This window comes from Condylura cristata, unplaced genomic scaffold (assembly GCF_000260355.1).
Source record: "Condylura cristata isolate star-nosed mole 26May11 unplaced genomic scaffold, ConCri1.0 scaffold00021, whole genome shotgun sequence".
NCBI lineage: Eukaryota > Metazoa > Chordata > Mammalia > Eulipotyphla > Talpidae > Condylura > Condylura cristata.
This window is the reverse complement of record NW_004567122.1, coordinates 24026381-24037786: the sequence shown is the minus strand read 5'-3', so window position 1 is coordinate 24037786 and position 11406 is coordinate 24026381. Positions and strand designations below refer to the sequence as shown.

At 37.4% G+C, this 11406-nt stretch overlaps 1 protein-coding gene across 5 annotated transcripts in view; it reads left to right on the top strand.

Moving 5' to 3' along the window:
• KIF3A (kinesin family member 3A) overlaps positions 1-11406 on the top strand; it is a 45388-nt gene that overhangs the window by 369 nt on the left and 33613 nt on the right. For all 5 annotated transcript variants that reach the window (XM_004686708.2, XM_012727955.1, XM_012727952.1 and 2 more), the window contains exons 2-4: positions 2552-2825; positions 7130-7274; positions 7415-7499. In XM_004686708.2, the coding sequence (XP_004686765.1) occupies positions 2552-2825; positions 7130-7274; positions 7415-7499 (504 nt within the window). The remainder of the gene's footprint in view (positions 1-2551; positions 2826-7129; positions 7275-7414; positions 7500-11406) is intronic.

The window sequence follows — 11406 nt, the reverse complement described above, 5'->3', positions numbered from 1 at the left end:
GGCGGCCTTGGGAGGGCCCCGGGCGGGCCCTGACGCCTGGGTCGCTGCTGCACCCCGCGGGGCCTGCGCCGCCTGACTGAAAGGCGCTGTGCTAGAGGATGCGCGCTCCTCCCAGCCCAGCCGCCTGGGCAGGGGGCCGTCTGGGAGCGACAGCCGAGGGTCGGCTTTGCGGGCGTCGCGCCTTTCGGGGGCTTTCTGTGCTGCGGAGCAAAGCTTCCGAAGGCAGGACAGTGAGGGCTCTCTGCCCCCTACTCCTGAGCCCTGGTTCGAGCTGTCAGTCCTCCTGTGGCACTTTAGCTTACAATGCAGAATGTAACCCGTAGGTGTCTTTGTGTGTAGTGGGTGGTGGTGTTCGGCCTTTATTTGGGGGGTGGGTGGTGGGAAAGGGGGGCTTGCTTAAATCGAGGCAATATTAATTTACAAAAGGTGTTTTGTCATTTAGGTTTTCGCAGGTGGTTATGGTACACAGAGTAAGGGGGCGTCGTACATCCTTTAAGGGTGGTGGAAAACACTTCAGCCGTAGCTAGTTAATTACTGATAGCGAGGCCTCGGACTTTTTGTCCTTTCTGGGCCCTTACTTCACAAATAACTAGAAATTTCCTCGTGGGATTGTTGTAGAATGAAATGAAATAATGTGTAGGAGACTTGAAGGGCAATGCTTGACATTTAGCATTCCATGCTCAACATTGGTTCCTTGTTACTGCGTTCAAGTAATTTCTCATTTTATGCAACAAATAGAGGGTACTAACAAGATGTTAGGCACTGGACTTAAAATGCTCAACAAAATATGCGAGGTATTTGATTTTTAGAAGGAGCTGCTTGCCTTCTTGGACAGAGGTGAAAATCGTACATGTTTACAGACACAATGCACTTAACGTTAATGAGGTGCAGGAAGGGGTGGTTGCCGTGTAGGAATGGCGGCTGGTCAGATTATCTGTCTTTTCAGAGACAATTATTGTTTTTGTGAAAATTCTCACTTTAAAAATGTTAGTAATAAATTCAAAGTATTTTTAAATACCTGAGTCAAACAAAAGATATCGGTGGGCTGAATTGAGCACTAGACCACCTGTTTGCAATTTGTGGTGTAGGGAGAGGGGAATACAGACCTTAATCAAATAGACAGCTAATAAAAGTAGAATTGTAACCAGATATAGAAGGAGAAATAAGAGTACTGTGGGTAAATGAAGTTAATCAGGTTTTTATGCCACTAGCCTCAGTGTCTGTTGCCTGTGGCCTTGATGGGGCTAGTGCAGAAAGTGCTTGGGAGTGTGGGTCTGGGGCAGGCTTGCCTGATGGTGCACACCTGGACCATGGGTGTGCACGTGTGTAAGTGTGAACACCTGAGCCAGGAGGCCAGCGATATATATAATGTCAGCTACAGAAGAAATGAGACTGTGGGAGACTGCAAGAGAGCCCCCAGAATGCATACAGAGATTGGGGGAGGGGAAGAGGGCCTGGTTGAATCATCTCTTTTATCTTTAATTTATTGTGTTCTATAGAAATGACTGTATATGGATTTATTATGTGATACACACTTTACTAATGCATTATAGAATAAAAAAGTCTCAGGAAACTAAGGACCATACTGTATTCTTGATTAAAATTGTTAACCAGGGTCCTCCTTGGTGGTGCCAACAGGTTAAAACACAGCACTATGAAGCTACCTGCAGCTGCCTGCAGAATCTGCAGTACCTGCAGTTTCAGCACCAGTTCCATCCCCAGCCAGGATGCTGACCCACATGGCACAGCAGACCTTTCCTGCCTCACCTGCTGCTCCCCTCAGCAGTGTATTTCAGTAGACATGGCAGTTTTGCTCCTCACTCTGTCTCTGGTGAATTCTCTCACTGCCCCTGCACCTCTGGCCTGTACCCCAGTTCTGTATGCATAAATAAATAAATCTTTAAAAAAATTGTTAACCATACTTACATATGTTTTCCTACAGTTAAGAAACTCAGGAAGTTAGGGACTTTTTGTGCAGAAAGAAGTCTGATATATGGGCACGTTTTCTGTTTGAATAGCATTTACTATAAATGTAATTTAGATTTTCTCATTTGCAGTATATAGAAAACATTTTTTATATTTTCTCTTTACATCCTTTAATAAGTTCTTTCTGTAGCCCTAAGATCTACATATATTTTAACAAAAATATATGGAGTGTTTAATATGTGCTATGCCCTGAGATGGCAGAGTAGCTGTAGCTTTTTTTCCTGATTTTAGTTTATTCCTGCCCCAGCCCTGACATTTTTTCAGATTTTTTTTAGATTGATTTATGTATAGAAGAACTGGGGTGTAGGCCAGAGAAGTATGGGGGTGGGGTGGGGTGAGAGGATTCACCACAGACAGAGTGGGGAGCAGAACAGCCATATCTACTGAAATATTCAGGTAGCTCCCTGGCTGGTGATTCAACTTAAGCTGCAGTGGTTGGAGATAGCTTGATAGTGCTGAGACTTTAATCCCTGTGCCACCAGGGAGGCCCTCTTTTTCAGATTTTAACTTCATTTGTTGAAAGTAAAAATAAAAGTTCATTATTTCTAAACATTTTTTCCACCAGATCAATAAATCAGAAAAGCCAGAAAGCTGCGATAATGTGAAGGTGGTTGTTAGGTGCAGACCCCTCAATGAGAGAGAGAAATCGATGTGCTACAAGCAGGCTGTCAGTGTGGATGAGATGAGGGGAACTATCACTGTACATAAGACGGATTCTTCCAATGAACCTCCAAAGACATTTACTTTTGATACTGTTTTTGGACCAGAGAGTAAACAGCTTGATGTTTACAACTTAACTGCAAGACCTATTATTGATTCTGTTCTTGAAGGCTACAATGGTGAGTACCTAATATAGTTTTATTTTTTTAAGAAACAACTTGATGAAGGTATTATTACTACCCCTAATAAATCCACCCATTGTAATTGTAAAGTGGTAAGTGGTAGTAAATAGATACTTTTGAAACCATTGTCACAATTTAGTTTTATCATGCCAGGAAGTGCTTTGATGTTCACAGTCCTGCTGTCAGATAGCTATTGACCTGACTTCTGTGTGAAGTTTTGCTTTCCTTTGAAATTTTGTAAAAATCAAATTATGCACTATCATGCTCTCCGGTCTTGTTTTCTTTAACATTATTTTTGAGGGTCTTCCTTGTTCCAAATGACAGTAGTTTTTTGCTTTTTATTGCTAGATTGTATTCCATCATATGACTTTACCAACTTTTATGTTACTTGATGGGATTGTTCCAGTTTTTTTGTAAAATACTGTTATGAATATTTAAATTGTTTTTTCTTAGAAAAAGTTCTCAATTTTGATTAAGTCTATTTTATTAACTTTTTTCTTCTCTCAGGCTTTTGGCACCATAAATAATAAATTTTTACCAAACCCAAATACACAGATTTTCTCGGATATTTTCAACTAGAATTTGTAAGTTTCTACTTACAGTCTGAAGTACAGGTCTGTTCTCTTTATTTCTGTATTTTTTTTCTCCCCCATTTCTTGTCTGTGGATATCCAGTTGTGTCGCATCATTTTTTGGAAGGCCAGCCATCCCATGTTGAATTAACTTGATGATTTTTTCAGAGTCCACTAAACACATGCGTGGTCTTATATCTGCATTGTCTATCCCAGGTTCTGTTTTTATTATATACTTAAAGTATAGGTTTTAAAGTTAGGCAGTATATGTTATTTAACTTTGTTCTTCTTTTTTCAAAAATATTTTCACTTTTCTAAATTCTTTCCATTTTCATAGAAATGTTAAGGCCATCAGGTCAGTTTTATACACACAAAGTAACTTCTGGATTTTTGACAGAAATTATGTTATTTTCAGATAATATTGACTCTTGTGATCCATGAACATGTTACATACAGCTCTCTATCTTGTTTGATTTGTTTTTTAATTATACATTTTCATTATATAGAAGTGCAACTGATAATTTTAGGTAGTTTTTTAAATTGAGATAGACTTTAACAGTTGACTATTTTAACCATTTTTCAGTATACAAGTTGAGTGGTTTTTAGTATACTTACTGTTCTTTGCAGCTGTCACCATTATCTGTTTCAAGAACATTACCATAACCCCCAAAGAACTACCTGCTAATAGTGGCATCCTCCTCCCTCATACAGGCATTGGCCATTTCCTCCTCTGCAACCATTTACTTACTTTCTGTGTGTTTAACTTTGCTGGTTCTGGGCATTTCATACAAGTGGAATCATATACTCTTTATGTACTCTTTGGAATCTGACTTAGCATTTAAAAAAAAAGATTGATTTATTTATGCATACAGAGGTGTGGAGGGGTGAGAGGATTCACAAGAGACAGAGTAGGGAGAAGAACAGGCAGACTGACAAGGTACACTGCTGAGGGGAGCAGTGGGTGGGTCAGGGAAGGTCTGCCATGCTATGTGGGTCACCTCCCTGGTTGGGAATCGAACTGGTGCTACAGTGGCTGTGATAGCTTCATAGAGCTGTGCTTTAACCTGTTGCGCCACCAGGGAGGGCCCTACTTAGCATGTTTTTAATGTTTGTCTAGGTTGTAGTTTATATCAGTACTTTCTTTTTTATGGCCACTTAGCATTCCATTATATGGATGTACAGTTAGGTACTTCTAATCATGGTTAAATTTTAAAAAATGCATTGTTAGGTAATTTTGTCACTGTATAAATGTTATATGTATAAGCACACCAGAGTAGTCTACTAGACACTCAGGCTACATGCTACAGCCTGTTAAACACCATTGTACACATTGTGGTCCATCATTAAGGAATGCATGAAAAGCTAATACTTTGTTTATCTGTTCATCAGTTGATCAATTGGATTATTTCCATTTTTTGACTTTCATGAATAATGTACATTCTTGTACAATTTTTTTGGTGTGGATGTATATTTTCATTTTCATGGATGTGGAATTACCAGGTTCAAAAAGAACTGACAGATTGTAATCCACAGTGCCATTTTTATATCCCACCAGCAATAAGGTTGATGGGGTGTGAGGTTCTCAGTTTATACTCAGTGACTGTAAAGTAGTATGTTAACTGTGTTTTGCAAATTGACCTTGTATCCTGCAATCTGTTTTTTTTTCTTTTTTTTTGCCAACTCCCTATGGTTTCTACACACAAGAGCATCTTGCCATCAAATATAGTACAACTTCTTTATTTCCAAACTTTTTCTCATATGATTAGAACTGGCTAGGACTCTAGTATATTGTTAGGTAGAAGTGGTGAGAATGGATATAGTGTCTTGTTCCTGATCTTATCAAGAAAACAGCACTCTTTCGTCAGTGAACCAGTAAGGATAATGTTATCTGTCCATTTTTCATAGATACCCTTTATTGGAGCAAGGGAATTCCCTTCTGTTCTCAGTTTGCAGACTTTTTGTTTTTAAAGATGAAATGGGCTTTTTTTCAGGTGCAGTTTTTTTTCTGCATTTATCAAAGTTAGCTTTTTTGAAAGCTTGTTAATATGGTCAGTTGCATAGAATGATTTTTAAAAGTGAAAGAACTGTGCCACTTGATCATGGTATATTATGTTTTCATATGTTGTTAGATTTGATTTGCTAAAATTGCCTAAATTTTTAGGTGTGGTATATAATTTTCCTGTAATGTCTTTATCTGGCTTTGGCATCAGGGTAATACTACACAGAATGAATTGGAAAGTATTCCCTCCTTTTTAACATATGGAAAAATTTACCTAGAATTAATATTATATTTTCCTTGAACGTTTGGTAGAATTTATCAGTAAAGCCTGGAGAGTTTGAGTGTGAATGTGTGTATGTGCGTGTGGTTGTAGAAGCTTTTAACTATAATTTATTTCATTAATACAGGGCTATGTGGGTTACCTATTTTTTTCTTGAATGAGCTTTATTAAGTTTTCCTTTCACAGAATTTGTCAGTTTTGTTAAGTTGTTGAATTTACTCAGGAAAAATTTACTTTTTTCTAATCAGTCCCCTATTGTTAGAATGTAGTAATCTTTCTCTTTCCTGATGTAGGTAATTTGTGTCTTTTTTCCCTCTTTTTTTGACTAGTCTGGTCTGAGGTTTATGATTTTTTAATTATCTTCTCAAGAACTGGTGTTTGGTTTTATTAATTTGCCTTTACTATTTTTATATTTTCCATTTCAGTGATTTCTGCTTTTATCTTTGTTTCTTTTCTCTTACTTGCTTCATTTTTCTTTTTAAAAAATTTATGCATACGAGTATTCATGTGTAGGCCAGGGGTATGGGGTGGTAAGAGGCTTCACCAGAGATAGTTTGGGGAGCAGAACAGGCAGATGTACTGAAACACACTGCTGAGGGGAGCACAGGTTGGACAGGTGAGGTCTGCCACGCCATGTGGGTCACTTCCCTGGCCAGGGATCAAACTCGTCTCCCTATGACTGGCAATAGCCTGGTAGTATTGAGTCTTTAACCCCTACGCTATCAAAGAGGATCCTCTTTTTCCTGGTTCTTACGATGGAAGTTGAGGACTTTGTTTTTCAGGCCTTTCTTCCTAATACAGAGCTTCCGTACGATGAATTGCCCTGTAAGTACTATATTAGTGGATTCCTATATATTTTGACCATACTGACTTTTCAGTCTCATGTAATACAAAATACTTTCAGTATTGCCTCTTGATTTCTTCTTTGATAAGTGAATTATTTAGTAATGTTTTAGATTCCAAATATTTTGAGATTTTTCCCACATATGTTCTGTTACTGATTTCTAATTTAATCCCATTTTGTTTCACTTTTGGTTGTTTTGGTGGCAGTAGATATTGTAACTGGCCTGTGTGAGTGGAGGAAGACCCTGCAGGTGTTAGGAACTTTGTCTGTGACTTTCTGTTCTTTGGTATGGAGCCCTACAAATTCTAACTCCTTTGGCCTCTGGGCTGGCAACTCAGGGATGCTCCAATCACTACTTGGGTCCCCCTCTTCCTGCCCTACAACCTGGATTATCTCTTAACACAAGAAGCTGTTTCATAGGAATACTTACAGTGTTTTACTCATATGGCACAGAGTACACATTGTAACTGTTGATAATAAAGACAAAATATGAACTAGGATAATTTTAAATCTGTGGAACAAGTTGGATTACAGCATCGAAGAATTCATTGTAAGAGTGTAGTTCTATAGCATTGGACTGCAAAAATCATTATTTTCTTCATTTCAGGGACTATTTTCGCATATGGACAAACTGGAACAGGCAAAACTTTTACTATGGAAGGTGTTCGAGCTGTTCCTGAACTTAGAGGAATCATTCCAAATTCATTTGCTCACATATTTGGTCATATTGCAAAAGCAGAGGGCGATACAAGGTAAAAGAGAATTCTTTTATTTTTTTTTTAATGTTGAGAAATACAAATGTGGAAAAGACATAGTTATTAATTTTATTTGTGCTCTTAGAAAGTGAAATAAGGGTAGTTTTATGTTTTTAAAAATGATGTTTTATTTATAGATTTTTGGTTCGAGTATCTTACTTGGAAATATATAATGAAGAAGTTCGTGACCTTTTGGGTAAGGATCAGACACAGAGGTTAGAGGTAAGAGAAATTGAAATTGGAGTTCTTTCCAGAGTAGAATATTTGCTAAGTTAAAGTCCTTTTTTACAATGGTGCTTTTAATAATTTACTTATTAATCAGGTAACAGGATCACATGATTCAAAGAAAATTTGAAAAAACTCCTGCTTTGAGTTCCTATCCCATCCCATTTCTCCCCACTCTGATACCCACTTTCAGTAAGCTTTCATTGTTTCTTTTTATATAAATACAACAAATACAATTTTATTTTCACCTGAAAAGTAGCATATTATATACATTGATCTGTCCATTTATGTATGTATTTATGTATAGAAAAACTGGGGCGTAAGCCAGAGGTGCTGTGGGTAGAAGATTCACCAGAGACATAGTGGGGTGCAGAACAGCCATGTCTACTGAAGTACATTGCTGAGGGAGCAGCAGGCAAATCAAGGGAGGTCTGCTGTGCCATGTGATTTAGCTAACTCATGCCACGGTGGCTGACGATAGCTTGTTAGTGCTGACGTCAACCCCTGCGCCACTAGGGAAGCCTGATCTGTCCATTTTTTAAATTAAAATTTTTTTGAGATGAATATAAATTCACATGCAGTTTTTTTTAAAGATTTATTTATTTATTCATATAGAGGTGGGGTACAGGCCAGAGATGCGGAGGGTGAGAGGCTTCACCAGAGACAGAGGGGGGAACAGAACAGGCAGATTGACGAAGTACACTGCTGAGGGGAGCAGCGGGCCGGTCAGGAGAGGTCTGCCACGCCATGTGGTCACCTTCAGGGCAGGCAGGGATCGAACTCATGAGGAAGTGGCTTTAGATTCTCAGTGCTGTGCTTTAACCCACTGCGCTACCAGGGAGGGCCCTCACATGCAGTTTTAAGAAAATAACAGATTGCTTACTCTTTATAGGGATTTACCCTTTACATACTTTTCCTCAATGACCTCATTTTGCAAAGCTATATTATAATATGGCTGCTAGGATATTGGTATTGATACACTTTACAGATCTCAGATATGTCCAGCTTTTCTTGCACTCATTTGTGTTCTGTACTATTATATCACATGCATAGGTTAGTATGTCCAAGGTACTAACCATTTTCATTAACATAGATGTTTCTCCTTAACCCTTTATAACCCCAGCCACCTTTCTTCATAAATATCACTTAGTCATAGAATTTGTGAGTCAGTACATTATACAATTAACTGACAAGCAGTGTATCTGATTCATGTTCAGGTACACTTAAATTACCTGAATTATTTTTTAAAATTGAGATAGAATTCAGATAGCTTCATATTTACCATTTTAAAGCTACAATTTAGTGTTTTCTGAGTATGGTCACAAAATTTTGTAGTCATTACTACTGTTTAGTTCTAGAACATTTTCGTTCCTCCATAAAGAAACCCCATGCTTATTAAGTTACTTTCCATTTCTCCATCTCACCATCTCCTGGCTGCCAGTAATTTACTTCCTATCTCCATGGATTTGCCTTTTCTGGACATTTCGCATAAATGGAATAGTATGATATTTGACCCTTTGTATCTGGCTTCTTTCATTTTGTGTAATGTTTAATCAGTACTTCATGTTTTAAAAGCTTTATTACTGAGTCAAATTGGCATACCATATAACTTACTCATTTTAAATGCACAACTCATTGACTTTTGTTATATTACAGGGTTATACATCTGTTGCCACAGCCATTTTAGAATATTTTTATTGAAACCCCAAACCCTTTGTTACCTCTAAGCCTCCACCATATTCTCTAATCCTAGGCAGCTGCTAATCTGCTTTCTGTCTTTACAGATTGTTTTTTGATTTATAAAGAAATACAGTATGTAGTTCCTTTGTAACTACTTTCATTCGGCATAATTTTTTCATGTTACATCCTAGTTGTAGCATGTGTCAGTACTCCATTTCTTCCTATTGCTGAGTAATAATGCCTTATATGGGCATCACATTTTATTGATCCCTTTATGAGTTGAATATTTGGATTTTTTTACTGTCTGTTTTTTAATGATGCCTTTTTAATGAACATTCTGGTTTTTTTTTTTTGTGTAAATGTGTGTTCAGTTCTCTGGGTTATGTGTCTTCGAGTGCAGTTGCTAGAACCTGTGGCAACTCCAAGTGAGGAACTGCCAGACTGTTGGCTATTTCTGCACTTTCTCACATTCCCAGCAACAGCATGTGAGATTTCTGATTTTGCCACATCCCTGTCAGTACATGTTACTATTTGAATCTTATTGTGTCCATTTTAGTGCCCGCAAAGTAGAATTGTATTGTGAGCTTAATTTCCAATTTTCTGTTGACTTATGACGTTGAACATCTTTTTATATGCTTATTGACTTTGACTACCTTTGGAAAAATAGCTTTTCAGAGCCTCAACCAATTTTGAGTTGAGCTGTTTGTGGTTTTATCATTTAATTATATGTTTCTAGAAGTCCTAGTTTCTATATATAATTCTCTTATCAGATATCGATTTGCAAATTTTTTTCTCATCTGTTTTCTTTGTACTTCCTTGATGATGTCTTTTGGAGCATACAAGTTTAAAATTTGATAGTGCCTGATTTTGATGGTGTATCTAAGGAACCATTAATTTAACCAAGGTCATGGAGATTTACACTTTTGTTTGCTTCTCACAGTCCAATGTTTTTATCTCTTATATTTAGGTCTTTTGAAACATTTTGATTTTTGTATGTGATTGATATACAAAGAATGGTTCTACATTCTTTAGCATATGGATGTCCATTAATTTTACACTATTACAAAGACTTCGTTTTCTCATTGCATTTTGTTTTTTATTTTCAGGAATTATGGCAAATTTTCTATCAGTACAAAGAAAGCATCCTCATTCTTTTTCACTTTTTCCTTTTGTCTTTTTAACAATCCATATAGTATTGTATGCACATAAATCAGTTTAGCCAGCCCTCTGTTGAATACTTAGGTTTTTCTTCTCTTTGACTTTTTTTGAACATTTTACTTTTATTCATATTTGCATAGAACTGGGGTGCAGGCCAGATGTATGGGGTATGAGAGGATTCACCAGAGACAGAGTGGGGAAACAGAACAGGTGAATCTATCTACTGAAATATATTGCTGAGGGGAGCAGTGAGTGAGACAGGAGAGGTCTGCTGCATCATGTGGGTCAGCTCCCTGGCCAGAGATCAAATTCAGGCACAAACTATTAAGACGGGCCTTCACCAGGTGGTGCTGAGACTTAACCCCTAGCTCACCTTCTTTGAATATTACAAATAGGTCTGCAGCAAGTAGCCTAATACATGCTTCATACATATACAGGCATATCTCTGGGTAAATTTCTCAAGTAGGACTATTAAATCAGGTGGTAAGTGACTGGTGAATTCAGTAAAATCTCCAAATTGTTTAGTATTTTAGGCAGACAACAAAAAAGATTTTCCTTTAAATATTTATATTGTTATTTTGATTGGAATTGTATTCTTAGTAAAACAGAGGACATGAATATATGTGGGATAACAGTAGGATAGTGTAGAATAACAGCAGCTGTTACCACTGAAGTCTTACAAAGTGGTCGTTGGTATTTACTGTAGTAAACAATGGAATTAGTATGCACTTAAATTTCATTTAACATTCCTAGCAACTTAATTTTGCTGTTGTGAAAACTCAAACCTGAAGGGATTTTCTGATTTACCTAACCATGAAATAGGTGAATGGTGGTATGTATCACCTAGGGTTAAGAGGGTTGTTTCTGTATTCCTACCAAAACTAGAGTTTTGGTTCTGATCTTGTGTCAGGTTAGTTAACCTATATGAACCTCAATTTTGCTACATGAAAATGGAAATAATAGTATCTACTTCACAGAATTATTGTGGACATTACCAAGTTAGTACAGAGTGTTTAATTCAGAGTGTTTAATTCACATAATATTCCATGTTATCTTTTTTCTTTTT